At 53.4% G+C, this 26,372-nt stretch overlaps 12 protein-coding genes across 12 annotated transcripts; 6 read left to right on the top strand and 6 right to left on the bottom strand.

Moving 5' to 3' along the window:
• Nucleotides 1–17: 17 nt before the first annotated feature.
• Nucleotides 18–888, top strand: QC762_506390 (uncharacterized protein). The gene is made up of 3 exons (XM_062891063.1): nucleotides 18–219; nucleotides 289–495; nucleotides 558–888. Exons 1-3 carry the CDS (start codon nucleotides 199–201, stop codon nucleotides 699–701), a joined length of 372 nt encoding a protein of 123 aa, XP_062742472.1. The 5' UTR covers nucleotides 18–198; the 3' UTR covers nucleotides 702–888.
• Nucleotides 556–2,331, bottom strand: QC762_506400 (uncharacterized protein). Its single transcript, XM_062891064.1, has 5 exons — nucleotides 1,981–2,331; nucleotides 1,902–1,922; nucleotides 1,706–1,837; nucleotides 1,496–1,643; nucleotides 556–1,439 (listed from the first exon to the last, which is right to left on the bottom strand). The coding sequence occupies exons 1-5, from the start codon at nucleotides 2,084–2,086 to the stop codon at nucleotides 938–940; spliced, it is 909 nt and encodes a 302-aa protein (XP_062742471.1). The 5' UTR covers nucleotides 2,087–2,331; the 3' UTR covers nucleotides 556–937.
• Nucleotides 2,332–6,380: 4,049 nt separating this feature from the next.
• On the bottom strand, nucleotides 6,381–7,093 carry QC762_607965 (uncharacterized protein; the record flags this gene model as incomplete). Its single annotated transcript, XM_062892476.1, has 3 exons — nucleotides 6,381–6,764; nucleotides 6,823–6,887; nucleotides 7,012–7,093. The coding sequence occupies 3 exons, from the start codon at nucleotides 7,091–7,093 to the stop codon at nucleotides 6,381–6,383; spliced, it is 531 nt and encodes a 176-aa protein (XP_062742470.1).
• A 496-nt stretch (nucleotides 7,094–7,589) lies between these two features.
• On the bottom strand, nucleotides 7,590–8,339 carry QC762_506405 (uncharacterized protein; the record flags this gene model as incomplete). The annotated part of the gene is given in 2 exon segments (XM_062891065.1): nucleotides 7,590–8,261; nucleotides 8,274–8,339. 2 exon segments carry the CDS (start codon nucleotides 8,337–8,339, stop codon nucleotides 7,590–7,592), a joined length of 738 nt encoding a protein of 245 aa, XP_062742469.1.
• A 583-nt stretch (nucleotides 8,340–8,922) lies between these two features.
• Nucleotides 8,923–9,951, bottom strand: QC762_506407 (uncharacterized protein; the record flags this gene model as incomplete). Its single annotated transcript, XM_062891066.1, has 1 exon — nucleotides 8,923–9,951. The coding sequence occupies one exon, from the start codon at nucleotides 9,949–9,951 to the stop codon at nucleotides 8,923–8,925; it is 1,029 nt and encodes a 342-aa protein (XP_062742468.1).
• A 2,598-nt stretch (nucleotides 9,952–12,549) lies between these two features.
• On the top strand, nucleotides 12,550–13,644 carry QC762_506420 (uncharacterized protein; the record flags this gene model as incomplete). Its single annotated transcript, XM_062891067.1, has 1 exon — nucleotides 12,550–13,644. One exon carries the CDS (start codon nucleotides 12,550–12,552, stop codon nucleotides 13,642–13,644), a length of 1,095 nt encoding a protein of 364 aa, XP_062742467.1.
• A 781-nt stretch (nucleotides 13,645–14,425) lies between these two features.
• QC762_506430 (uncharacterized protein) lies at nucleotides 14,426–15,362 on the top strand (the record flags this gene model as incomplete). Its single annotated transcript, XM_062891068.1, has 3 exons — nucleotides 14,426–14,473; nucleotides 14,536–14,973; nucleotides 15,024–15,362. The coding sequence occupies 3 exons, from the start codon at nucleotides 14,426–14,428 to the stop codon at nucleotides 15,177–15,179; spliced, it is 642 nt and encodes a 213-aa protein (XP_062742466.1). The 3' UTR covers nucleotides 15,180–15,362.
• A 444-nt stretch (nucleotides 15,363–15,806) lies between these two features.
• Nucleotides 15,807–17,043, top strand: QC762_506440 (uncharacterized protein). Its single transcript, XM_062891069.1, has 3 exons — nucleotides 15,807–16,185; nucleotides 16,238–16,666; nucleotides 16,721–17,043. Exons 1-3 carry the CDS (start codon nucleotides 16,138–16,140, stop codon nucleotides 16,871–16,873), a joined length of 630 nt encoding a protein of 209 aa, XP_062742465.1. The 5' UTR covers nucleotides 15,807–16,137; the 3' UTR covers nucleotides 16,874–17,043.
• Nucleotides 17,044–17,887: 844 nt separating this feature from the next.
• Nucleotides 17,888–19,197, top strand: QC762_506450 (uncharacterized protein; the record flags this gene model as incomplete). The annotated part of the gene is made up of 2 exons (XM_062891070.1): nucleotides 17,888–18,102; nucleotides 18,156–19,197. The coding sequence occupies 2 exons, from the start codon at nucleotides 17,888–17,890 to the stop codon at nucleotides 19,195–19,197; spliced, it is 1,257 nt and encodes a 418-aa protein (XP_062742464.1).
• Nucleotides 19,198–19,215: 18 nt separating this feature from the next.
• Nucleotides 19,216–21,140, bottom strand: QC762_506460 (uncharacterized protein; the record flags this gene model as incomplete). The annotated part of the gene is made up of 2 exons (XM_062891071.1): nucleotides 19,216–20,634; nucleotides 20,688–21,140. The coding sequence occupies 2 exons, from the start codon at nucleotides 21,138–21,140 to the stop codon at nucleotides 19,345–19,347; spliced, it is 1,743 nt and encodes a 580-aa protein (XP_062742463.1). The 3' UTR covers nucleotides 19,216–19,344.
• A 1,297-nt stretch (nucleotides 21,141–22,437) lies between these two features.
• On the top strand, nucleotides 22,438–24,060 carry QC762_506465 (uncharacterized protein; the record flags this gene model as incomplete). The annotated part of the gene is made up of 1 exon (XM_062891072.1): nucleotides 22,438–24,060. One exon carries the CDS (start codon nucleotides 22,438–22,440, stop codon nucleotides 24,058–24,060), a length of 1,623 nt encoding a protein of 540 aa, XP_062742462.1.
• Nucleotides 24,061–24,366: 306 nt separating this feature from the next.
• QC762_506470 (uncharacterized protein) lies at nucleotides 24,367–26,221 on the bottom strand (the record flags this gene model as incomplete). Its single annotated transcript, XM_062891073.1, has 2 exons — nucleotides 24,367–25,819; nucleotides 25,884–26,221. The coding sequence occupies 2 exons, from the start codon at nucleotides 26,219–26,221 to the stop codon at nucleotides 24,367–24,369; spliced, it is 1,791 nt and encodes a 596-aa protein (XP_062742461.1).
• Nucleotides 26,222–26,372: the final 151 nt, after the last annotated feature.

Here is a 26,372-nt window from a genome sequence, read left to right as displayed (position 1 = left end):
ACTCCACTTGTTCCCTTTTCCGGCCTTGGTGCCACACCCCTTAACATGGGCGATGCCTACTTGGCAGATTGGACTGTGGCTTACGCGCACCCAGAATCTGGGGTCCTGTGGCTGGTGGCAGCTTGAAGCTGGAGAAATTCCCCAGATTGACGTCGACATTTTTGAAGGCCGCATCCCAGCTCCGAGACCGTCGTCAACATGTCTGCTGTTCCCAAGCACGTATGTAGCTGCTTCTGGTAGCCCTTTTTAATTCAAAATCATCTCCAACAGAGACTAACCTCCCTCCAGAGCACAGCCAGGTTATTCCAGACTGCCCTGCAGCGCTGGCCAAAAGATCCCCTCCGTCCCGACTGCCAGCTTCAAGATGTCCTTGCCAAGCGGCTCACCAAAGGTCCTCTTGCGCCAACCCTGATCAAGGGATTGAGCCAAGAGCAGGCAGACCTCAGGCAAACCAATGCGCTCTTCTCCCTCACCGAGAATCGTTACAAGAACAAGGTGGGTTCAGACCGACGCTACCTACAGGGCAATCTTCGTTGCTGACCCAGGAACGCTCTCAGTATCGTGTTCCGGAATCCTTCCTCAAACCCAAGTTCAACCCCAACTACTACAGCGACATCCTGAAAGAGCTCAATGAGGCACCCACACGTTCTTATTTCCAGAGGGTAGCCAAGAGGGTCCAGGGTATGTTCCGCCTGGAATGATGCCTCGATAGTAACGGCCATCCATGTACATGACTGTACCATATGATATTTCTGCATGATGCGGCGTTTGGAGTCTGGGGGAAAGAAAAGGGATACACGGTCATAATCCCATATTTTGTATTCCAATGTACATACACCCCCCACCTTTTTGTCTACCCATGCATAATGGGGTATAAGAAAGAGCAAGACAACCATCCAGAACGCCCTGTAAAGACACAACCTCCCCAACCCCTTGTTTATAGATACCTGCCCTCTGGGTCTAGCTTGTTAAACAGGTCCATGCTCTTTTCGTACATGGTAAACACAATACCCCCGCTCATAATCAACCTCGCCAATCGTGGCAGCGCGCCGCTCCAGAAAGTCAACACGCCCTCTTGCTTGAAGATGATGCTCGCGCACCGGAACGAGTTGCCGTAGAGCTGCTTGGCCTCGATACTTTGCATACGCGTCTTGATGGTATCAAGAGGCTGGGTCACATAAACGGTGATCAACCCTGCGATACCACCCATGGCGAAGGTAGCCACACCGCCGAGCTTCTCTCCCGGCGCTGTGTAGCTCTCGGCGAGCTGCTTCAAAGCAGTGTAGGAACCGAAGCGAGTAGCACTATTCGCCGCTTGACGGGCGGTGGTGGGCACGAAACCCTGGAAGAAACCGCGGATACCACGTTCGCGGGCAATGATTGGAACGGCGTGGAGGAACCCGCGGAGGCGAGGTTTGGCGGACTTGCGGTCATCGATGCTGGGGATTGGGGTTAGCACGGGTAGTAGGAATATGGCACAGGACAGAAAACCCACAGGGTGGTCTTGATACTTTCTGTCGGTGTGACAGCGAGCAGAGACTCGGTCACACCGGCGCCGAAACCCGCAATCACGGTCCGAGGACCGGAGACATTGCCGTCGGCGTCAGCCAGCATCTTCTTGTACTGGTCAAAGGCAACGAATCCTATGCGCCCAATCTGTCAGCGCCCTATTTCACCCCTCAATCTTCCTCAAGGTAGAACACACGAATGCCCGCCTTAGCCGAGTTGCCGATAATCAGCGTGGTGCACCCGGCATACCACTGAGCACCGAAAGGCGGCCATGGCAGCTTCTTGCCCTCTGCTAACCTGCGGTTGAGCTGTGTCCTGGTCTTTGCGACTGTCGCATTGTGTTAGAGCCTCGTCGAGGATATCAATCGGTCGTCGTAGGGGGTTTCACATACACTCGGCTGGGTAGGTAATGGCTGGAGACAAGGAAGCCCGGGTTAGCGGCAGTTGACTTCATCGGAAGAGATCACATACCAATCTCGACAGCGCCCGCAGTTGAGCCGGCAATGATGGACCGAAGGGCACTTGGTCCCTTGACCGCCGGGTGGTTGCTATTGTCTTTGGCCGGTGCTGATGACATTTCGAGGACCTGAACGGGGTTGCGATGGTTTGCTCCAGAGATGCGGCAGGTGTTTGTTAGTCACCAAAGTTTTGGCGGCTGTCCCTGCTGCGCCAAGCAGCCCTGGGCAACGATGCCGATTGCGGGGCATCTCGACCGAGGTGAGCGATGATGCAATGACAAAAGACCCGCTGTTAGTGTTCCCGGCCAACTTCTGCCAGCCCACTATCACATACACAACAGTCACATCGCGCGACCAACTTCTTTTCTGGTCCAGCCATTAGATTGGATCATCTACTGGCACGTCTACCATATTTATGCATCTGGTTCAACTCAACGCCACGGCGCGCGTCTACCTTCCCATTGCTGCGTGCAACAAGACTATTGACGATGAGGGCTCGCCAGACCCCGCCATCTCACGACACCTCTCTCAATTAACTCCCCGTCGAGATGGCCTTTCTACTCATGCAACGATGGACCCCCTTGCCATTGGCGGAGGCGGCCTCGCCTTGATCACAACAATTGTCAATGTCTCCAAGACCTTATACTCTTTTGTCAAACAGGTTCAACAAGCACGGACCGATCTGGACGCCATATCTCGAGAACTCAGCTCATCGAAACTTGTCCTCGCGCTTCTTATTGAAGACGACGAAAACGAGAATATCGAGTTTCCCGAGGCCCTCACCTGGCACATCTGCGGCATCGTTGCCAACTGTCAACATGTCGTTGGAGATATCGAAGACTGTCTGGAAAAGTACAAATCTAATACTCGTGGCAGGAGTGTCTCGTGGACGTTGTCGAGTCAAGACGACATGTCAAAGCTACGGAGGAGCATCGAAGCCCACAAATCTGCACTTGATTTAGGCCTCGACATGCTAGCACTGTATGCATAACCATGTTCAAGCCCTACTGATACATGCTTACCGAGTCAAGGCACCTCGCTAGAGAGTCGATGATTGAGACAAGAGAAATTCGCCAAGACACATCGGCCATCAGGGAAGACACTGCTCTCATTCTGGAGGAGATAGCGAAGCTATAGGCCCGGCTTCCAGCTGACTGCCTGAGTCCAACTGACTTTGTGTTACAGAGATACTTGGAAGAGTTGAGTGCCCTCACTGAAACCGACCATGACAGTATGTCGGTTCAATGGCTCGAACCTTGGCATCCATCTTCGGCGGTCTCTATTCGATCTGGCTCCCGCTCCCGCTCCAATCGTCTAAAGTCTACACAAACTTCTTCTCAGGAAGCCTCCCAAAGGACTACTAAAACCGGCCCGATTCCTAATGGCCGAGCATTGCAGCTTCTTATCGTCTTAAACCCCATCCTCTGCTACCTAAGACAGACATCATTCATCAGCCTTCTACAGCGTCCCTGAGCCATACCAACCTCCGCTTTCAAATTCTCATGCCGTGGCCCAACTATATCCCAGCCGACATACAGTCACCTACTTGCCCAAACCCCCATCACATATACTCCATACCCGCCCGACAAAACCATCGATTAAGTAGCCGACTAAAACATAAAGCAGTAGCAGGCAGAATTGGGACCCTAGGGTGGTTTGTACCACTAGCGAGCTCCTGAATCATGTTTCACCCATCAGCGACCACAGCCTTCTGGTAGTGCTCGATCTCCAATTAAAGCCATGGCCAGAATTTGAGCTAGACAGAACACGAAGCAGCTTTGATTCTCTTGTCCGTGACCTGGCAAACGCGCCCGCCCACCGACGTCTATCGTCGGACGGAAAAGAGGCTACGGTCACGTTCACGGCAATCTTGATACCTCTCCGGTCACCTGCTTCCGAGGACTTGCGGTCCGCATATGTCCAACTTCACGGTGATGCCATGGTGGCGCGGCAACTTTACCAGTTTGAAGTCTTCGAGGTCTGGACTGTTCCTCTGTGCTTTTAGTGGGCGGGGAAACTGACTACACAACAGGAATATCCTTTTCGTCACTGTCAAGTTCTTCACGTTGCCGTTCGGCGACTGGCACCAGATCTTGGCTACCAGAGCCTGTTTTGCCAGCTAGAACATCCACTACGTCCATCATTAGTCTTGAATACAGGGTGGGCAATAAGCCAAGTAATTACTCACTTGACATGCAAGCCAAGTCAAATAAGTAAGTCAAGTAAAGCCTATTTTTGACCAAGCCAAGTCAAGCCCTCCCACCGGCTTGGCTTGAGGGCTTGACCAAGCTGCCAAGGCCGGGATTCTGGCCGGGAGGGTGTCCCGGAAGACCGGGGGTCCCTGACCGGGCCGGAAGATTGGTCGGAAAAACACCCTTCCGGGCTCCGGCCGGGGGCTTAGCGGTTTATCAAGTTCGGCTTACAAGTAAGCTAAGTTGTGGCTTTCTACACCTGTCCCAAGCTTTTAAATGGTAGCGTGGTACTTACTAACCTGACAGGGAAAATAACACAGACATTTAATCTATTCTTTTCAAAGTCACAGTACTACTGGTTTGGGGTGCGGCTCACAGGCCTGAGGGTTTGAGTAAGGAAGTGGGGCTCTCGGAGGATTTGGGGGTTCAGGGGTCATGTATATAAGCGGTCTGCTTCGGACATTCTATTTTAGACAGGACATCGACTTTTGTTTCTTTCGAATTTGAGCCTTGCATGCGTGCAGGCAATTCTGGCCCTCTGATCAGGCCATTCCGGTGCTTATTATGTGGCCTGCGAGCCACTGTCACGCAGGTGTATTCATTCAGGGACCTGTTGAGGGTATATTTGTGGTGTCTTGGTTGTATTTGTGTGTTTTCTCACCATTTCACTACCAAACAGGCGAATTTCCCATACAATTTCAAGTACCTATACTAACTGCGAATGAGTGCCCCATTTGCCTCAATCACCCTTTGAAGCCTCCGGGGCATACTGTAAACAAGTGAACGAATCCATTCAGAAGGCACTGCCTCCCAGGTTTCTAGAATTTTGCCCTACGTAAGGCCCTGGGTGTTACAACCTGCACCAGAAATGGATACAGACTGCAAGGCAGTACGCCAGAGGTGAATATGACAGGATGATCGAAGGTTGTGACAAGCGTCTCAGACACGGGTTCACTGTCAACAACAGGTTGTTCTAACAAAGAGCTACTGAGAGTCGATTCTAGACAAATGAACTTGAATTGCTTGCATGAGGAATCAGATTCCTCGACACGGGGAGCGCCCGGCGCTCCCCCCTATTTATGTCAAGCTATCTACATATATTTCTGAAGTATCTTTGTACCTTGCTCAGTGTGCCTTCAAAGCCAGAGAACCTCAATTATATCTATGCAAGGTGACAGCATTGGTGGCAATGGTACCATGTCCAGCTGAACTGGTTACGTCAGTTTCAGCTTCCATGAGCTCCTATTCAGCTTGATTGACCAGAACCCTTTTCTGTCTGACAGGTACCACCCAGTGGTTCCTGTACAGGGGTATTACGCTTGGGGCGTAACACTGGGGCTAAGGCTTTAGATATTATACCGCAATTCGATCTAATCTTTCATCCAAAACCACACATTTTCAGTAGGGTTTGAATCAGGGCTTTTTGCCGGCCAAGTCATAGTTCAATACCTAGCCTTCTGATGTAAGCCCTGGTTGCCATAGAAGAGTGAGGAGAGGCATCATCCTGTTAAAAACCACAGAAGTACCCTATACCTTTTTCTCCATAATAAAACCGTAGATCATAGGGAAAATATACATCTAATACTTCTCGATATTAATCCCACCATATTCTTTTTCCCACACAAAAGGGGCAGCCTTTTCACATCCACATGTTATACCCCAAAACATCCAACCGTAAGGCTTTTGCCGTATAGTAGCCCAGGCCTTGATATCTTCAAATCGTGTAAAGTAAGCCACCTTTTTTACATCGGGTCATTAGTAGCCCAGGCCTCGTCACTAAAGGCCACGTGCTCTCAGTCTTCCGGGCGAGGCCGAAGTGCCAATTGCTCACGGACAAAGGCCAGTCGTTCGGCCCGGTATTAGACGGTGTCACGAATATGATGTGGACACCCAAAAAGAACAACCAATAGGAAAGAGGTGGCACGGCAGCCAATCAAGAGAAAGGAGGATAGACCAATAAGAGGTGGATCATCCGGGACATGAAGGAATCATGAGCGATTCCCAGGAATCACTCATGATCCTTAAGAGTCGGTCATGATCCGGGGAGAAACAGAATGATCCAGGCTTGGCATTAGGTCTATATATACGGAGGAACTGGCTGGTGTAGTTAGACAGTTCCGCAGTATGCAATTCAGATTGTATTCACGGTATCTTGTGTTTACATTGAGACATCTTGTTGTGCACTGTTTAGCTGCACCGAACCAATTGTCAGAAGTTACCTTCAACCCGTATCCCTTTCAGAGGTTCTGTACAGGGGTTCGTCACAGACGGTGAGCTTGATCCTCCGCGGTGGGACCTGACGACTAAAGCCGGCTGCTCTCATGGCTGTGGTGAAGGCCGTATCCTTCCAGTGTTTAGATCCTTTCAAATACAGCTTTAAATCTAGCCAATTAAGCTTGCGTGCGATAGGGTCGTCATTGAGAGGGCGAGTAATACGGTCCTTCTCTTCGTCGGTAAACCGCGAGGGCTTCCGGCTACGACGGTTTGTTCGCGGGGTCAACGGTGTAGTGAGAGCATATTGAATCTGTTTATCCGACGCGCCAGTGGCCTCGCGTATAGCCGCGTAGGACATATAGGCGTCTTCGCGCAAGGCACGTATTCGAATCTGTGGCCAGTCAGTTAGTCAGTGAGAATTGAAGAGGGTTAGGGTTATATATGGCTACATTTTGCTCACGCGGGAGCTCTGGGGCCCTGTGAGCGTTCAAGTGCCAGTGTGGCCGTTGTTGCCTTGCTGTCACGGCAGGCCGGACCACTGCACCATACCCACTGTGATTGCTATCAAAAGCTATAAGTGAGCCAAACTTGCAGGCTTGGCTCGCTCCAGTGGTATATATATGGTGACGCCGTCACACTTGCCAATTGAAGCCGGTAGAAGCGCTCGGCTGTGGGTGACGTGTGAATATCGTTGTGGTTGATAAGAGCGTTAATTTCCATCGTGGTGGTGGTGGTGGTGGGTGTGGTCGATGGCCGTGGTGTTGCGAGAGAGGGTTCGCATTACCTTGAGAATTGAGAGGTACCCCTGCCATAGAAATTGGTAGCAAAGTGACTTCGGATTCGGTGGATTTCGATATTGCGTATGTGGCTGCTGATCGCTGACATATTGGCCTGTTGTTTTGTGGGGCAAGTCACACGCTACCGTATATTCTCTTGGTATAGGATAGGTGTAGGTAAAAAAAAACGGCAAGCCGGACTAAGTCAACCCAAGTCAGACCCCAAGCTTGACCCGACTAAGGCTTATTGCCCACCCTGCTTGAATTTTTGTAAGCCTGGCTTTGATATTCGAGTTTCGAACATTCATCTTGCTCGGCAGTTGAAAGGCGGCATCAACGTCGGGTCGCGGTCTGTCGTCAAATCATGCATTATTTTGTAGCATGTATTTGGTTAATGGCTGTCTTCAACGTCATCCACCACCCAAGTTCAATCCCCTTTTTTATACCACAACCATGCCACCGGCAATAGCGGCAACGGCGGCAGCGGCAGCGACAGCGACAGCGACAGCGACGTATCCTGTCTCTCTGGCACCAGCAGCAGTAGACGTGTCGGTAGACTGGGCGCTTCCCTCCTTCGACTCGGTATCCTTCCCGCCGGCACCTGCCTCCTCGCTTGGGCCGATGGTGGTAATGGGCGCGACAATGACGGTGCGGGATGGGCTTGGGGAGGTGGTGAGGAGCTCGGAATCGGGGAGCGACATGGCAGCAAATGCCGTGTGGCACGAGTCCATGTCGCTCATAGCAACGAACAAGAAGTCAAAAGCCATGTCTTTGGGGCATTTGGCCTTGAGGCTGGATACAGCAGGCCCGATGGAACTGGCGTAACTGGCCTGGGCCGAGCGATAGGTGGACCACTCGGACTGAAGAGACGAAGGGGGATCCGGCATCTCTTTGCCATAAATGGCGTAGCAGATGTTGAGTACGTCGCCCAAGCTGTTGCCGTTTTTGGCTTCGTTCGCGGTAGCCATCCAGTCCTCAAGTTTATCGCTGGGCTCTGGCTTTCGCGCATGTATGGAGGCAAGCTGAGCGTGGCATTCCAACTTGAGAGCGCTCTCGCTCTGGCGGCGGTTGAAGATGGGTGCCGCGGTGATGGCTGGGGCTTGGGCCGGGGCCTGGGCCGGGGCCTGGGCCGGGTTGGCGAGGACGAGGGATGCGCCGGCGAAGGCGGAGACGAGCGTGTAGGCGAGCATGTTTTCTGTTGCTTTGGGGTGTCTTTGGTGTGATCCAGGTTTGTTTGAGCTTTGCTGATGCAGAAGAAAGAAAATGGGAAAAAGGAATACAACGAAATAGACGTTCTTATACTCGAGGAATTGATCTGTGGGAAAAGCCAATAACGCCTATCTATCTTGAGGTTGGAATCCACTAATGAGCCTCCACAAACTTCGTGGTTCGCGGCCAGCCACAGCAAACTGTAAAGGTATCACGTGTGCTAAGGGAGTTCTTCCTGCCCGTGTACGCAGTTCGTCTTGGGTGGGCTTGTTGAAGCCTCATAAAGCTTGGAGAGAGCTGGCGTCAGATGTGGATGTTAGATATGTGAGAGGGGAGCTCACTAAAGATGTCATCGATGGTGGCGGTGCACACTCGGGCTTAAGAAGCATTGGGAAGGTGTTATTGGTTCTGGCTTGGCGATGATTCTGGTAGGTCGGGGGCACTCGCATTCGGGAGTCGATCCCGATCATAGGTCTGCAACGGGTTTGGTTTGCGGCTTGGAATGCTGACGTTGAACTTGATACACATTATCATTTAGCTACCCGGTGTTATCGCCAATCCTCTTTACAGCGCAGCCATGGCACCGACAACGGCGAGAGCGGCGGCGGCAGCAACAGCCACATGTCCAGTCTCCCTTGGGCCACCAGCGGTGGATGTGCTGGTCGTCTCGGTGCTCCCCTCCTCACTACCACCATTTCCGTTCCCATCAGCGCCCTCATCCTCGCTGTCATTCCCGCTGACATCTGTCTCCTCACTTGACCCGGGCGCCGTGGTTGAAGGCGCAAGAACGTTTGTCCGAGTCGGGCCGGTGGTAGCGAAATCGTCACCATCAGTAGCGGTAAGGTACGGCACGGCATCCATGTACGCCTTGTACGCTCTGCTGCACGAGACCTCCTCAGTGATGGCCAGCAGTCCTCCAGCGGCGGCGATGACGGAAGGGCAGCCCATGGCGGACAGCTCGTGCGCAGGGGCCTTCATGGAGATGGCAAACATTTGAGCCTCGGACATGTAGCTGGACCACTGGGACGCGAGAGAAGAGGGCGGTTCCAGAGTGCTTTTGCCCCATCTGACGGCGCACATTGCTTTGATGTCGGTGTAGTCGGTGAATAGCTTGAGGTTCTCGGGCTGGTTCATCCATTGGATGATTGGGTGTTCACGTGGGAGATCGGGGGCTCTTGCCATCATGGACTCATAATGGGCCTGGCACTTGAGTTCGAGAGCGCTTTCGCTCTGGCGCTCGTAGACTGGTGCTGGGGTTATGACGGGAGCTGGGGAGGCGAGGGCGAGGGATGCGCCGCCGATGAGGGCTGAGACGAGCGTGTAGGTGAACATTTTGTTATGTTTTCTTTTGGCGTTGGGCCACGGTATTTTGGATCGTGAGAGGCAAAGTGCAGATGTAGGAAGTAAAGGAGTGAAATGCACGATGGCTGCCTGCTGGTGGAAAGGGAACGTGGAGGCTGTGATACGCGATGGGTGTGGCAACTGTTTTTGTAAGTTCTTTTTTAATGGACCTTTGCATGGGAAATTGCAACATTCAGGGGTGTTGGTTGGTTTGGAGCCGTTGGACTTGGCAAGGTCATCCAGGTGGATCATCCAAATGCGACCTCGCATTCGGATCTCGGAACTGGTGCTGAGCAGATCTATGAGCTTTTCGGTCCGGGATGGCTGACATGGTGTTGAATAGCTGAGCGGGAGACCATTGCTGAGGTTACTGGATGAATGTTTATTATATTGGACCGCTTAACATCGGTTCTGTCGATAAATCTCAACGGAGCCCCCAACGCGGTTGTCGGGTATGTAGTGCTTACAGTGGTTCTACCATGCTCATAGGCCACTGCAACGTCAGACCTAGTAACGGCAGTACATAGACGTACGTCCTTGAAGGACGGAGTAGCCAGCGACAGACTCCTATGTATCCCAGGCTGGGAGTGACACCAATGCCGAACATGGATGCAAAGGATGACCACTCGGGTAATTCTATTCATCCCCACAAATTGCAACTTTGCACAACAACTCATGCCGAGGCTAACATTACTATACAGGATTTAGTTCTACTGGCAAGATGCAGGATAGGTTGCCCAACATTATTACAAGAAAGGAGGGGGTTACAGACAGCCTAGGAGCGGTCGAGAGGAGGCATTGGTATTGACGGGAATGTTAACATGACTTGACCTCCAATTGTTGACCAGGGACTACTCATCCTATGCCGATAGGCATAGCAATGCATCTATTCTACACCATGGCGTACCTTCTATTCTGGATCCTGGCCTTCGCCGCAATAACCGTTACCGCGAGCGACAATCCTCTCGACACGGTCCTCCCTCGTCAGCAAAACATCTCCTCTACTTGGCCCTGCGGCCCCTTTTCCACCCGAGGTCGCGATATCGTCAACTTCGGAGGCGAAGTAATCACATGGGCGGGCGTCAACTGGCCCCTCAGCCGAGAGACCATGATCCCCGAAGGCCTGGAACACGCCTCTGCCGATTCCATCCTCGACCGCATCGCCTCCGCAGGCTTCAACTTTATTCGAATGTTGTTTTTCCCCCCCTCCTCTCCCCCGACCCATTGGCATTCTTCCCATCACTAATTGTGTCACGGTGCCACAGGCCCTACGCAATCGAAATAATCGACCTCTTCTACCTCAACAACCAAACCGACACCCCCTTCCCCCAGACTCTCATCTCTGCCCTCGGCCCAGATAACGGCGCCCTCATCACCTCCCAGATTCTCCTCCATAATCCCATCTGGACGCGTAACACGACACTGTTCAAGATCTGGTCTGACATTATCCGCGTCGCCGCCCGAAAGAATCTGTACATCCACCCCGACGCGCACGTCTCAAAGGCGGGGTGGTGCTGCTCCCAGACCGACGGGAATGCCTGGTTTGGGGACGAGCACTTTGATATTGAGAACTGGACGCAGGCGCTGGGTTACGTAGCCCGATGGGCGGGGGGGTCACACTATTATCGTTAGCGTGTCTTTGCGGAATGAACTGCGGGAGTCGTGGGGGGATGGCTAGGGGGGGTTCAGGTTACAACTGGGTTAATTTCGTGGGAAAATGACTGCTGCTGCTGCTGGGGTAATTCACGCTGCGAATGAGAATTTGTTGATTTTTGGGGGGAATGCAGTACCGGCAGGATTTGTCTGCGCTGACAAGTAAAAGGAGTTTGATGACGGCGGGCGTGGAGGAGGAGCGGTGCGCGCCGGCGCAGAGGTTGACGCCTGTTATTTTGAGTGAGTTTGGGAGAAGGCAGGATGAGGGGTTGATGAGCGACGTGCTGTTGGGTTGTTTGAAGGAGTTTTACAAAGAGGTATGGGGTCAGCTGGGCGATGTGGAGCTTGGCGGGGAGGTATTGGATCCGGGAGGGGAGGCAGCAGGATGAGGAACCTAGGGGCTGTTGAATGGGACGTGGGATGGGCGGAGGTTTGAAGAGAGCGTGGAGGGGTTTTGGAAACCTTGGTTGAGGGATATATGGGGTTGGGCGGCGGATGATGGGTGAATTTCAACTTGGCTTTGGAAACCTGGTGGGCAGAAATGGTGTATGTGATGTCAGAGCCAGTTGGTTAGCTTTGAATTTCGGCAGCGAAGTGGTTAATGCATGAAGACGAGTCATCACTTTGCAGTTCTCGCAGACTAAGGTAGACAAATTCTAAGTACATCCTCATCTACCATAATAAATCAATGCATTCTACAATCCAATGGTGGTAAGGTACCAAGAGCCCCACTATCACCCGAGGCATAATGGCGGAGAATGCGGTTGCTTATTAAGAGCTGCAGGATTACTCAACAGCTCCTCCGGTTCTTTGTTCACTAATCACTGCACCCAACACCGACGGGCAGCGAATCCCGGCCTGCATATCCCGGAACGAGCCTCACCACCTCAGGGCTACTTGGCACGATGAACTCTCAGCCGGGATTCATTCGGAAGGGAGGTGCGTTCGAGTGCCGAACCATGAGATTTGTCAAGGACATTGCTTTGAAATGCTTGACGATTTGGAACTTCCTTTGGACACTAGAATCCTTCAATGGGGACCACCTTAGGTATTAATAGCATCTTGCCCCAACAAACTAATTTTCTCGCCTGGCCAAAGCGGACTGTGGATCTTTCAGACCAGAGACCGCGACTTGAATATTGAGAATCTTCTACTTTCAGAGTCAATTTATCTTGAGGCACAACAAGGCTCATATCCATGATCCTGCCCACATCGTTATCATCAACCAACTGTCCATCTATTCCCGCCAACAAGACCACCATGTCCAAAGGCCTCGCCCTCATCACCGGCATAAACGGCTTCATCGCCGCCCGCACCGCCCTCACCTTTCTCCAAGCCGGCTACCGTGTCCGCGGCACGGCCCGCTCCCTCCACTCCACCAAGCCCCTCCTCTCCGCCATCCCAGCCGAACTAGTTGCCAACCTCGAGATCGTCGAAGTCCCCGACATCACCATCCCCGGAGCATTCGACCAAGCCATCAAAGGCGTCACCACCGTCGCCCACCTCGCCTCTCCCATCTTCCTCACCTCCACCGCCCCCGGACCCGTCCTCAAGGCCGCCGTCGAGGGAACTCAGAGAGTCCTCGAGTCAGCCCTCACCGAACCCACCGTCAAATCCTTCACCCTCATGAGTTCGGTCGCTGCCATCATCGACACCGAGTCCCCCAACGCCCACTACGACGAGTCAAACTGGAATGAGTCCTCAGAGAGGCTTGTCCGGGAGTTGGGCAACGAAGTTCCAGGGTATATCCTCTACTTTGCCAGCAAGACCGCCGCTGAAAAGGCCCTTTGGAAGTTTAGAGATGAGCACAAACCTGCCTTCAAAATCGCGGCTGTCAACCCCGTCTATGTCGCTGGCCCACCCGTTGTTGTGCCGGAGACAAGGGACAAGATTCACGGGACGACAAAGCTGATCAGTGATGTTTACTCTGGCATTGAGCTGGCTAAGTCGGGGTTGCCAGGGGCGTTTCCCTCGTATGTGGATGTGAGGGATGTGGCGAGGGTAATTTTGTTTGGGGCGGAGAACCCGGAAAAGGTGGATGGGGAGAGGTTTTTGTTGAGTGGGTATCATGTTCCCGCTCAGGCGGTGGCGGATATCTTGAGGGAGAGGTATCCTGAGAGGGAGGGGGTGATTGAGAAGGGGGAGCCGGGGCAGGGGTATGAGAAGGGGTATGGGTATCCGAAGGAGAGGGTCTACGATGGAAGCAAGGTGGTGAGGGTTACGGGGGAGGGGTATATTCCTTGGGAGAAGACTGTTGTTGATTTTGTGGAGAGCGTCAAGGCGATTTTGTGAGGGGTTGGGGCTATCTGATGGGGACTTTTCCTTTTACTGCAGTGGTAGATGGATTATAGAAACCTTGGGGGGGAATTCCAGGTCGTCAGGTCTAAACTGTCCTCTTCTCTTTACATCGTGATTGAGGATTCTGGTACCTACTCCTTCCCGTGGTCTGGATCTTGACTGCGCTTTCCCGTTGAGAAACTCGGTGACACAACCCCCACAGCGGCCCTTAGCACAACAAAGTGAGAGCAGGCAGGAGCGACTTAGCCATATGCGGGGCTGGTCGGGAATTGTTTCCCCACTGTATGTCAAGGCACCTATCTTTTCGATTGCTCCTGCCACTTGAGCCGAAAACCATGCGCTGAATATTGGGGGCAAGTGGGTTTAGGACTGTTGAGGAAGGAGGTCACAGGACGCGGATCAAGAGCATCAAGATGCCCGTCAAAGAGACATCAAAATGTTGTGGCCTCGAGTGGAGGGACAAAAGTGGTATATCTGTTCCCTGAGCGGCTAACGGAACGGGATGCCTGCTCTCGAGATATCGGACGAATATCACAAGATCCCAACCGATGGGACCGTCTGAACCGCAGCAGAAGGACACGGAACAACACGGTGGAGATAAGCGGCCGCCCGAGATGCTCTCTTTGGTCTGTGCAAGCAACTCTCTCACGTATATATACTTTGCAACCTGTCTCCCTTGGACCTCTTCTTTTTCCACAACCAGCCTCGACAACAACTTCCAGTCTCCCATTCACAACGACAGCCGCAAGACCCACTCTGAACTTCACCCATCACAATGCTTTCCATCTCTGCTTTCATTGCCAGCGGCCTGGCTCTCGCCAGTGTACGTTTTTGATCGTAACTGAACCAGGATTCAAAGCCCCAGGTTGCTAACAGCCACCCCAGGTTGCCCAGGGCGCCCCTGGATTTGCATCCATCCGCTCTGACCAGCCCGATGTTTCGAGCTACGCCACCGTTCCCATTACCTGGGAGCTCCCCCTCAAGGCTGACGACCCTACTGGCGCTACCGTCGAAGTGACCGGCACCATCGAGGAGGCTATCGCCCAGATGGATGCCACTTACCCCGGCTGGAACGAAACTTTCCAAGCTCACCTGCCCCCTCCCCCCACCGTTGACAGCGGCGCCTTTGATCTTGCGGCTCTTGATGATCCCGAGTCCTACATTTGCAAGCTTGACCAGTGGAAGGAGGCTGGCCAGCTTTCTATTCTCCGCGGCATTGAATACCTCCGTGGTCTGACTGGCTCGGCCAAGAACGGCCCCGGCCCTGGCGAGTGCGGTCGTGTTTCCTGCTCTTGGCAGTCGGCTATTTGGTGGTGCAACGACGTGAGTTTATCTTGTCATTAATCGTGGGGCTGCTGCTGACCATGAAACAGAACGACACGGAGAAGGAGGTTGGCTGGAATAATATTGCCGATGGGACTTTGTACATCCTCCAGAAGTGCTCTCGGGATGCCCAGTATGTCAAGGGTCAGGCTTTCTACAAGGACAAGTGGAACGTGATTGTTCGTTATGACAACGACAGCTGTTAAATGGGGCAAGTTGTCGGCAACATTAGGGATAGTTGGAGGACTCTATAAGCGACTATAGCAGGAATTTATCTCGTTGGTCTGTGACCGAATACGCTGAGTTACGGGCAAGTGAAACATGTAGGAAGTGGAAAAGCTGTTAAATAGCATCTGAAGCACGAGGAATTGAAATGCGATTATACCTACCTACTTGTTGAAGTTAGCCCTAAGGCAATTGCCACGTGTACATCATCCAGCTATATTTGTGCATGGCCTTCTTACGCCATACCTTATGCACCACTGACACTACCATCACTTAGTCAAATATCACTCACAATGGCGGTCACACCAAGTAGCCACCGAGATCCTATATAAAGTACCATATAACAAGGATCTCGAAGTTGTCAACCCACCCATTGCAACCGTCTCCCCCGTTACATGACTCCCTCGCAGGTGTATATCTTGTTGAGAGTGATGCAATGGACAGTCAACTGGTAGGACTGAAGGCCCACTTGTAGATCAAGATACCCGGTAAACACACAGGCGTGCAGCGCTGGTTGCTCCTGTTACGTAGTCCCGGTACTCCTGCCCCATACAACGGGAACCATGAGCTCACCGTTGGGGCAATGTGGGTGTCATTAGACCCAGATCAAGAGCACCAGCACAACAGTCAACAAAGGCATATCAGGGGATTTATGGCTCCAAGTGGGGTAACGAAGCGGCGTATCTGCTCCGGAAAGATCGGGTGCCGGTCATATGAACTCCGCCTAAGGCATCGTCTGAAGAGCAGTGGTGGAGTTTTGGGGCCGACCGAAGTAGTCCCACCGACTCGTCAACTCTCTCCTCAACTGTATATATACTTGCCTTTCTACCCTCCTTCGCCCTTTTTCTTTTCCACTACCGCACTCAAGAGCACTTCCCCACTACCATCGATAAACAACAACCAACAGCCACAAATCTACAACTTGAACACACGGACACAATGTTGTCCATTTCCACCATCTTCGCCGGTTTTCTGGCCCTGATCAGCGTAAGTTCTCTAGGCGATATGAATACAGTTCACCAGTTAACATGTCTTACAGGCTGTTCATACCGCTCCCACCTCCCTCGATGAACAGCCGGGCTCCGTCTCGGGCTACGGCATAGTCCCGATCTCCTGGGACCTTCCCGTCAACCTCGACGACCCCACTGGCGCCACCGTTACAGTGACCGGCACTATTCAGGAGGCCATCGCCCAGATGGACGCCAGCTACTCCGACTGGAACGCCACCTTCCAGGCCCGGGTGACTCCTCCCCCAGGCGATAGTGCCAGCTTGGACTCCACGGCCAACCTTGACGACCCGGACGACATCGACTGTAACGTGGACTACAAGTACGCAGACAAGGTTACCATCGTGTGGGGTATCAACTACCTGCGTAGTATCACTGGCAAGCCGAAGAACGGCCCAGGCCCAAACAATTGCGGGCGTGTTAGCTGTTCTTGGAACTCGGCCATCTATTGGTGCAATGATGTAAGTTGTCCAAGGCCCAGATTCCTACCTTTGATATCTGCTAATCAGGAATAGGATACCGTCGAGAAGGAACTCACGTGGAATGATATCGCTGATGGCGCATCAGCTGTAAACGAAGCGTGTAAGACTAACCGGGGTCACGATTCCAAGGGGCGCGGCAGCTACGATGACCATTGGAATGTTCTTGTTCGTGGGGATGTCTGCTGATTACAACTCGTTATCCGCGACATAGGTACTAGGGATGCCGGAGTGTTCCCGGGACTTGGCAGCAGGAGTTGATCTCGCTAGTCTCTAACCAAATACACTGGGCTTTGAGTTTTAATCGTTACGGATTTTGACGGTGAAATGTTGAATAATTGTACCTAAGTGGGCCCTCCAAGGTTCACAGAGCTTGCTCTAATGCATAATGAAACAAGAACCTAGGTGGGCTACTAACACCGACTACCTCAACTCCCCACCTCGATATGTGAATTGTGGTGGCTGTCGCCAAGTGGCTGTTGGGCATGATTGAACAAAGACTCACTTACTAGAGATTCCCAATCTGGCAGCATTGTTTGAGGAGCTTCCGACCCAGAACGTTCAGAGGGCCCACACATTGTGTCTTTGTGGCTGTTCTTGGACATAGTTTTCCTTTCACCATACCTCGAGTGTCTTTGTGCTGGCACTTGGAAGATGCTGACGGGCCCCTCGGCCCAAGGCTAGACAATTCCTTTCACTGAACATGTTTTAACGACCTCAGTTGCAAAAGAGGGTCATCGCCAGCTGTTCGGGTACACATAATCTATAATGGTTTTATCTCCCTTCAGCACGAGTAGGAGGGTTTTTGGCAGCTTCAGAGGTGATAGCGTGCCACAGGACCGGCAGGAGCCAGATGGCTGGGATCATAGGCTGAACCCAGACGAGGCCAGACGCAGATATCATGTTAACCCCAGGGTACCTCAACCGGTTGATTACAACCCTCCCGGGAGATGGCAACGCCAAAGGCGCGTCGGCGGGGGGCCTCGCCACATGCTACCATCAGCAATTGATATTTACGCCTTGCCTATGGGTCCAAGACCTGCTCTTTCCCCTGCCAGAGCTGAGGGTTCCAATAGGAGACCACCTCTCCCTTCTGGCAGACCTCCTCCTCTGATTGCGAGACGTCCTGTCCCTATTAGCAAAACTGATCCTGTTCACGGTGATCGACGTTCGCCTCCAACAATTAGACGGTCACCTCCAACAATGAGACGTTCGCCTCCAGCTCCAGGACTTAGACCTCAATCCCTCCCTGCGCTTCCAAGACCTACTCGCCCTGCCCCTTCGTCCCGCCCGGTGACCTACCCTCCTCCACAGGATTACCGCCCAGCACCACCAGTCCCCTACCTCAACCTGCCCCCCGCACCCCCCCTGGCACCCCTCCGACCCCGCGGCCCTCGCCCCCCAGCCCCCTACGTAGAGTCAGTAACCGACTACTCTGAACCCTCCGAGCCCTCTGTTCCCGCGGGTCCAGGTCCAAGTCGCGGCCGCGGTCGCGGTCCCCCTCCTCCCCGCCAAACAAATCAGATCCCTCCCCCTCAAGCCCCCCGCCCCAAATCGACCCCTCCATCAACCCCATCCTCCGCGCCCACCTCACCGCCCTCAGCCCCGAAACCCGCCGCGTCCTCCCCTCCATCCTCACCCGCCTCGGCCGCACCTCCCACGCCCAAACATGCGAACAATTCGACTTCACCAACACCACCCGCCTCGACCCCTCCATCCGCCCGGCCAAAAACCCACAAGTAACCGTCAAAGTAGTCAACATGGACACCCTTGAAGCGGCCCTCTCTCTCCCCGAGCGGGACCCACCTCCCCTCCCCAAAGACGGACAGCCAGTCCGGTTCAGGCCATTAATCCTCAACTTTAGCGACGTAGACCGCCCCTCCGGGAACGAGAGGCGGGGTAGTAGACACGGGGATTTCTCTCAGAGCGAGAGTCTGTGCTATAGGACTTCTCTCGGGATGAGTCTAGAACGGGGGCGGCACCCGGTGGGAATGAACACCTCTGTGCTCTACAATCCGTACGTTGAAGTTGTTCGTCGGGACACGTCCGGTCGCTTCCTCGATCTGGACCACCCCGAGAATTTGCCCGTCGTGGCGGCCATCACGATGGGGGCGCAGTACCGCCCCGAGACAAAAACCTACATGGTGCCTGCTGGGCTGGGGAGGACGAGGCCGAAGCAGGCTTTTCATCGGTATACTGACAGAGAAAGGCTCAAGATGAGGATGAGGTTGACGCTGAGGGTGGCGGGGATGCACAGGCATACTAGGTTGGTTCTTGGGGCGGTGGGGTGCGGGAGGAGGTACAAGAACCCGGCCGAGGATGTGGCGTTGTGCTGGTTGGAGGTGTTGAGGGAGGATGAGTTTGCGGTGGATTGGTGGACCGATGTGGTGTTTGCCGTGTGGGACCCGCCTGGGGCGGGACTGGATTCGGTGTCCAAGTTTAATCATGAGATTTTTAAACGGGTGCTGGATGGGAAGCACGTGGGGGAGTATTATTGGAGGTTGCATGAGTAGGCAGCCTAGGGGTGTGGTGGTAGAGTGAAATGTAGTAGGATCTCTTGGTAAATCTAGCAAAATCTTGGCATATGCCCCCTTCTTTCCAGACTCCTGTCTCCAACCGGGTATACCCAATAATGATAACACCAATACAGTAGTCGTACATCAATGCCGTGGCTCATGATAGCCAGGCGCGTCCGTAGGCGTGGCAGGATACCCCGTGTTGGCTTCCAGACCCGCCCCATTGTTATATGCGAATCTCGGGGACCTTTGAGGATGCGCCGGATCATACAAACTCCCTGGCGTATACGCTGTTGGCATCTGCCCAGGACCCTCTGGAAACGGGATGATCGGACTCGCCACTTGCCCCGGCCTCTGTTCGGGAAATGGGTAAATCATCTCCTGCGGCGTCGCTGTCTTCGTCTTTGGCGATGTGTTCAACAATTCCCCCATCTCGTGCCTCTGTGCCAAACTGTCCACCTCCCGCACACGACTTCGCGAGCTCCGACTTCCTGTCCAATTACTCCCCCCCTGATCATCATCCTTCCTATCATCACCGCGGTAGTCGACTGAACCGTGGAGTTTAACGGCCGTCCATCCATACGGCAACCTCTGCTCAATCGCCTTCTCCATCCCAGAGATAAACAAGTGTCCAAACGTCAGAATCGGCGGCACCCAGGTAAACACAGCCAGATACTGTCCAAAACCCCACTCTTTGACATTCTGACTAAAAGTCTTTCCGTAATTCTCCTTCATCAGCTGCCACGTATTCATAAAATACGCCATGTATACGGCCAGTCCAATCAGGCCGAACACGGTAGGGAAGCTGCCCACCGTCTTCCACAGGATCCTCCAAATCATCTTGTGGTCCTTGGTCGGCCTGAACCTATTCATCCACGGGTGGTGAAACACGGCACCAATCAAGGCCAGAAACCAGCTCCCAAAGCCCACGGGAACAAAGTGGAATTTCTCCATGTCAAAGGGGTCGCCTTTCATAAGACTGACCCTCTGTTTGCCTATGCCGCATGCCATCTCGGCTTCACTCGCCCTCATGTTTGCAACTCCTGCATGGGTGACATACAGGGCGATGGTGAGGACGGCAATGAGAAACACCGACCCGGTAGCGTGCGGCCGGTGCTGGTTGTGACACCAGTACGCCGCGGCGAGCATGATGACAGTGGTGCTGCAGAGCTGGCTTAGCGCGTTGGCCATGAGCGCATCGAAGCGGGTGTCGGTTCGGTACCGAAAGACAAACGTTGAGACTATGACGGCCAGGGCAAAGACAAACACGGCCGAGAAGAGCTCGTCGACGGTGCCGATGCAGGAGACGCGGAGGGAGAAGCGGGTTTTGCGGGTGGTGTAAGGGGCGCGGGCAACGACGTCGATCAAAGGGCCGAAGGATAAGAGGGAGAAGGCAACGGTGAGGCAGAGGAGCATTCCTATGGCTACTATCATCTGTGGTGATGTCAGTCAGGGTGCTAAGCGATGATGTTGGGCAAGGAACATACCCCTATCCCGACAATATCTGGGTTGCCGACAGTGACTTTTCCTGAGCGGCAGTACTCTCCTCCACACATGTTGACCACAGCGCCCAAGAACCGCTTGGTGTCAGCTGGGTGGTTTTCGGTGTTGTCAGTCCACCAGTTGACGACATCTCCGACGCCAGACTCATTCAGAGGATAAGGAAAAAGACCCCTCGCCATATCCCTCAGCTGAGAGACCCCGGGATCAAGCTGGGTTGGATTGACCCCCACGGTGAGGTTCATGTGGATATCAGGGTTGGGTTCGAGTTCCAAAATGGATAAATTGTCAAGCGGAAGGATTAAGGAGGCGGGGCGGCAGCCGAAGCCGTCGCGGGTGGCATTGTTGCCTTTGGCGAGAAGCACATCTGCAAGGTAAGATATGCTGAGGTTGGAGAGGTGGGTAATGTTGGTTGGGTTGTAGAGTGTGGGGTTCTCCATGCCGCTGATGGCGCAAGTTCACCCTGTCTGGTGTTGGGTTGGGTTGAAATGAAAGAGGCCACACATGAGTACAGCCTGGTGTTTTAGTTGGGAGCTTAGGCTTGGGGAAGCAAAAGACGGTAGCCAAATGTCTCTCCTGGGAGCTGGAAGCTTATCATTTTGACTCGGCGCCGGCCCCAAGCGGGATGGGACCGCAGCAACAACCTCTGTGACGCCACATTCTCTGGGGGCCTGGTTTGCGCGGGATAGAGTATGCTTAATTTGGGAGCGTATGCAGCGCAACAGGTGGGTGCGACGGTTGAAATGCGAGAGTTCGAGGTTGAAGGCATTGACTGGGCTTGCTTCTGGCGCTGTGCCGCAGCAGTCCCGATTTTACCTGGGGCTTGGAGGGGGCTGAGTTTTTTGAATGCTATCCGGCAACAAGGACAGCCAATCGAGACTTGTGAAACACTGTGTAGGGCTGCGGCTGGGAGAGAGTAGGCTCTGAGGAGGTGAGGTTTATGACGTGACTGATATAATCTTTATTCTTGGTCGTGATATATCAAAATACAAGTAAACAAAGCAGAACAAGACCCATTTCAGCTTGTCTCATGAATGTGTGAGAACCTGGAAGCCTAGAAGAAGATGTGTAGAGCCTTTCTTCAGTGAGGTGGGGGCGGATGTGAGATCTGAGCAGCCCTGTGGAACACTGCACGGATCACCCACATGCACGTGGTTTGGCGAATGGTGCATTGGTTATCTTATCTTTCTTTTCCGTGTCCCGTCCTCCTTTCTTCCGTGAAATAATTGCATCTCTCTTCCTCATCATTGCTGTTCCAGACTGCCCGCCAGGAATACCATGTCGATGTCCTTGCATGATTGCAACCGGCGCAAAGCGGAGCACCCGCGGGTCCCATCCCCATTGTTCTCCGCAGATCGTCGGCCCGACCGCCAAGCTTTTCGATGCAATCACGGGACACCAGACAACCTGTGGCCTGTCTGAGCAACGCAAACCGGGCCATATCAACACTTGAGTAGCTCGGGAGAATTCGGCAATGAGAGGAGGCTTCCTTACTCGACTACGACCAATTCGCTTTATCGCCTTCCCTACGGTCTACCATTACCCTGCCCTTCTCTGCTGTGGCCTGCTGTTTTGACGTTGCGTCACCTTCTCTCCCTCTTGCGGTCCCGTTGCCGCTTTAGCTCGGCATCGTCGCTTTTCATTTTTCACCCACAATCGAACCAGACGAAACCAAACACGCCCAGTTCCCGGATCACCACCTCTCCATCCGCCATCCGCCATCTGCCAGAGATAACAATGGCATCACCACAACCCACCAACATGCATGATCAGCCATTGCCGGGCACACAAAACGGCCCGTATAAATATCTGCGCCTGTACATGGATGCCATGGTCCCCAGCGTCCCGGCTTGGCGATTCACCCGCTTCCCAGAGCTCCCGGACGAGCTCCAAGTTATGGTCTGGGAGATGGCAATGGAACTTGAGGTCAATGAGGTCCCTCGCATCATCCCGGTCTCCACCTTCCTACCACCGGCCCGAGAAATCCATTCGGCTCGTGTCTTGGCCCAGACATGCGTCAAGAGTCGTGAGGTCGCTCTCAGATGTCTGGCCGACTGCAGGGTCCACGAGGAGAACCACCAGTTTTACGCGGATACTCCCCAGGAGCTCCACTTTCTTCCCACTGAACGAGACACCCGGAACCGTCGGGCGTTCCCATCGCGGTCAAGTCGCTCTGCTGATGAACGCTTCAAGAGCCCCCTCCACAACCATGTTCACATTGATCGCGACTACCTTCTCTTTACCGGCCATGCCATCGGGGTGCTGCGTATGAGCTCGGTCGATGCTCAGTCATATGTCCACGGAGTTCAAAAGGTCATGGTCCCGGCAACTATCTTCTGCTCACGCTTCAATCGGTCAATGTTTGAAAACCTTAGCATGAGCAACAATTTGTTGAAAACGGTCGAGGAGGTCGTCCTCCTTCTACCCATCAGCATGAAGGTCTTCGCTCTCCCGGCCCTGTGCAAGCCAAGTCGCTGCCCCAGCCTGTCAACCAGCGGCTTCTTGGGCCGTGTCGCCAAAGACGTTGCGCACCATGAAAACCAGCGCTGGGCCCAAACCTCTGAGGTGCCCTACAACTTGATTCGCTTCTGGACCGACGAGGAGATGGAGGCGTTTGCCGCCTCGTGCTCGGACCGCGAGAAATATCAGCCATGGAACCACGATAGTTCAACCACCCACACCAGCCACACCCCCAACACTGCCGCCCCTCCAGTTCCTCCACATCCGGCTGGCAACCAAAATGATGGCCACGCCCAAAGTTTGACACACGTCGAGGGTCTCCTTCAACAAACCAGTCTCAATTCTGGGACTTTGGCGAATGCGTCAGCTTCGAGCCTAGACAGTCCCGCCCCTTCCGTCTCAGGGGCCGACACACCCGAGTCTCTCGATGACGGTGTCGCCGTTTTCCGCGGTCTGCAAGAAACCAACAGCTTTCTCTATGGGATGTTTCAGTGCTGGAAAGCCTTGCAAGTCGCCACAGAGCAAGACGAAAAGAAAAGGAAGCCTGTGCTCAGGTTCGCCCATGTCAAGGGTACAGAGACGGACGATGAGCTCGGGGCAGTTTTGGCTCGGTTCAACGGCAGGCGCGAGAAGAAGTTTGGGCTCGATTGGCGGGACTACATCCCGGCTCGGTCGGCTGAGGAGATTCGATCGGATGTTTTGCGGGGGGAGTCGCCGCTCACTAATGTGAAGATGAGCCAGCGGTATTCGGATACGGGGGAGGCTGAGGTGGAGTCGTTGTCGAATAATACGGCCGTGGGGGCTGCGGGGGCTGAGACGACGATATCTGAGCCTTGGCCGACAGCATCCGGAGACCAGCAGTGGACATCCGCTGAGGATGATTGGCTTGATGGATGGTGAAGCTTCTTGGGCAAATAGAGAAAGAATCCGGCGAATGTACGATTATTGCTGTTTTTTTTTGTGGCCACGATACTGGCCTGGGATGGTTATTGAGATTGGGGGTTGAGGGAAGGCGGAATTTTGTAGCTTATTGTTGAAGTAAACCTTGTCAGGATTAGCTACCTGCATGATGTATTGTAGTAGATGGCACTCATCAAGCCAATCAAGAATAAAAGTGAAAGAGTCTCGAGTTTATTTTCTCTTTTGTCTCATTTTAATGTCCCGTGTTTACCGTACGTGAGAGAGAAAGAAAAAGAGCTTAACAAATTACTGGATACAAAAGGTCTCCAATGGGGCGTTGGAGCAGCTCTTTGCAAACGTACGACATCGATGTCCCATCTCTTTGAGCTGATCCTGCAGGTGGTTGAGAGCCTCCCCGGCCATGATGCCGTCGACAAAACACTCGCCAACGAGAGCATATACGTTGGCGGAGTTGTTCTGTTCTGATGATGGGAGCCTTCGTAGGATATGGGGCACTGGTGCTCCAAGCAGCACGGCGACGGTGTCGCCTTGGAGAAGATCAGGGGGGCCCAGTCCGAGCGCACCGCTGTGGGTGAGAAAGAGCTTGCGTTCGTAACAGAATTTTAGGGTGCTGCTGGTGGGTTCACCGCGGTTGTTTCTTGCATGAAGTTCAGCTGGCTCGAGCTGCAGGGTGGGAGTGGAGAGGGCTTGTATTGTTGTCCATAGTGAATAGGCGAATTTTGGAGGTTGTGGTGGGCTGCGGGAGTATGAGGATACGCCGCGGAGGTTTTGGTTAAATTGGCCAATCAGATAATCGGCGGTTTCCGACACGACAGAGCTTGAAGATCCGCTTATGAGGTCTAGCCAATCTACTAGTACTTCGACGTTGTTGGTGGCTGCGTCTTGGCCGGGACGCATGGTGGAAAGAGACAATTTCTTGACCGTGTCAAAGGTAATACCGAGGCAGTGTAGCGTTGGTGGCCCGTTTAGGGGGATGCTGATGTTTACTCGACAGGCTGGCTTTCCTCCGGCGTCGAAGGGGTCGAGGTATTTGTTGGCTAGCCCTAGTGATACGGTGGAGGGGACGGTACCCCAGTCTGGCACCCAGGACGGCAGCCTTTCCCGTTCGACATAGGGCTTTTCTTCTTTTCCGGACAGGATGGCCAATGATTTGGTCCGTTCGATGATTGATTTGGCGACCGAGGTGTACACCTCGGCCGTTGACAAACTGTAATCCACGAGAACCCCAATCCTGTCTTCGGGCTGCAGTAACGCCAAGAGAGCGTATATCTTGTCAAGAGCCAGAGTGGCCTTGCTATGTCGGGTATCGTGAAGCTGCTGTAAAAGCGTAAAGCGCTTCATGACACTGAGTCCGTATGACAAGACAGGCGGCGGGTTGACCTCGGGCCCGAGTAGCAATTCGTTTCGTGTCCACCATTCGGGAAAACAAGGCCACGGCACGCATTTGGCGCCACAAATGACCAGTGATGTGTGGGCAAGAGCAACCTCTTGAAGGATCCAGACCCTGCTAAACCAGGGACGTGACAAGACCTGGACCACAAACTGACGAGGCCATTCCTCCTGCTGTGCGCGTCGCTCAGAGATGTAGTCCATTGCTTTGTCACTTGTGTCGTCGGCCTCCCCGAGATAGACCAGGACTTGGCTCGCAGTTCCGTAGATTTCGCCCATGAGCATGACTTGGGAGGACTTCTCCTTGTCGTCTTGCTGGTTGATGCATATCTGATCGATCCAGAGAAGCCTGAAACGCGTGCCATGTCGCATCAGCCTCGGTTTCCAGCATAAATAGAGGTTCACCTACCTACCTGATATGATCAACAAATCGAAACCGTCTCAAGGCCAACAGAGCACTTTCACTAACAGCCATGGACAGACCATCACACGCTATTTCGTACTGCTGGTATGAAGTCCCCCAGACATACGAGACGGCCTCATAATACGGTATTTTGCCTGGATCCAGTGGAACTGTTACAAGCTCTACAACGACAGGCGAGCTTGGGTATCCTGGAAGAAGTCGAATTAAACGTATCGAAGATTTTTCGGCGTCCTTTGAAAAGGGAGAATACTGGTAGGTATTTGTAGAGGATCGTGGTAGAATGTCTGAGACTTCGCCTGGAGAACCCGTCCTCGTAATTTGAGCCATCTTTGTGGTTGTATTGGCAGGAGATGTTTGATGTCAACGTGGAGCAATGGCCGCGTTGTGTTTGACAAAGCGATAATAAGTGTTGGGTTGAAAACAGTTGCTTTTTGGGGCAGCAGAGAAATCCATCAGTGACATGAATGGAGAGCAGCCC

This window comes from Podospora pseudocomata, chromosome 5 (genome assembly GCF_035222375.1).
Source record: "Podospora pseudocomata strain CBS 415.72m chromosome 5, whole genome shotgun sequence".
Taxonomy (NCBI): Eukaryota; Fungi; Ascomycota; class Sordariomycetes; order Sordariales; family Podosporaceae; genus Podospora; species Podospora pseudocomata.
This window is presented reverse-complemented; position numbering and strand designations above follow the sequence as displayed.

What these genes read in the sequence shown, in the direction of transcription:
- QC762_506390 (XM_062891063.1), top strand. Translation starts at nt 199, where the DNA reads ATGTCTGCTGTTCCCAAGCAC. An exon ending in TGTCTGCTGTTCCCAAGCAC is followed by an intron (nt 220 to 288) that starts GTATGTAGCTGC and finishes ACCTCCCTCCAG; the next exon opens with AGCACAGCCAGGTTATTCCA. An exon ending in AGAATCGTTACAAGAACAAG is followed by an intron (nt 496 to 557) that starts GTGGGTTCAGAC and finishes GAACGCTCTCAG; the next exon opens with TATCGTGTTCCGGAATCCTT.
- QC762_506400 (XM_062891064.1), bottom strand. Translation starts at nt 2,086, where the DNA reads ATGTCATCAGCACCGGCCAAAGACAATAGCAACCACCCGGCGGTCAAG. An exon ending in TGCGGGCGCTGTCGAGATTG is followed by an intron (nt 1,923 to 1,980) that starts GTATGTGATCTC and finishes CCTTGTCTCCAG; the next exon opens with CCATTACCTACCCAGCCGAG. An exon ending in CATTACCTACCCAGCCGAGT is followed by an intron (nt 1,838 to 1,901) that starts GTATGTGAAACC and finishes ACAATGCGACAG; the next exon opens with TCGCAAAGACCAGGACACAG.
- QC762_506440 (XM_062891069.1), top strand. Translation starts at nt 16,138, where the DNA reads ATGTTGTCCATTTCCACCATCTTCGCCGGTTTTCTGGCCCTGATCAGC. An exon ending in GTTTTCTGGCCCTGATCAGC is followed by an intron (nt 16,186 to 16,237) that starts GTAAGTTCTCTA and finishes CATGTCTTACAG; the next exon opens with GCTGTTCATACCGCTCCCAC. An exon ending in CCATCTATTGGTGCAATGAT is followed by an intron (nt 16,667 to 16,720) that starts GTAAGTTGTCCA and finishes AATCAGGAATAG; the next exon opens with GATACCGTCGAGAAGGAACT.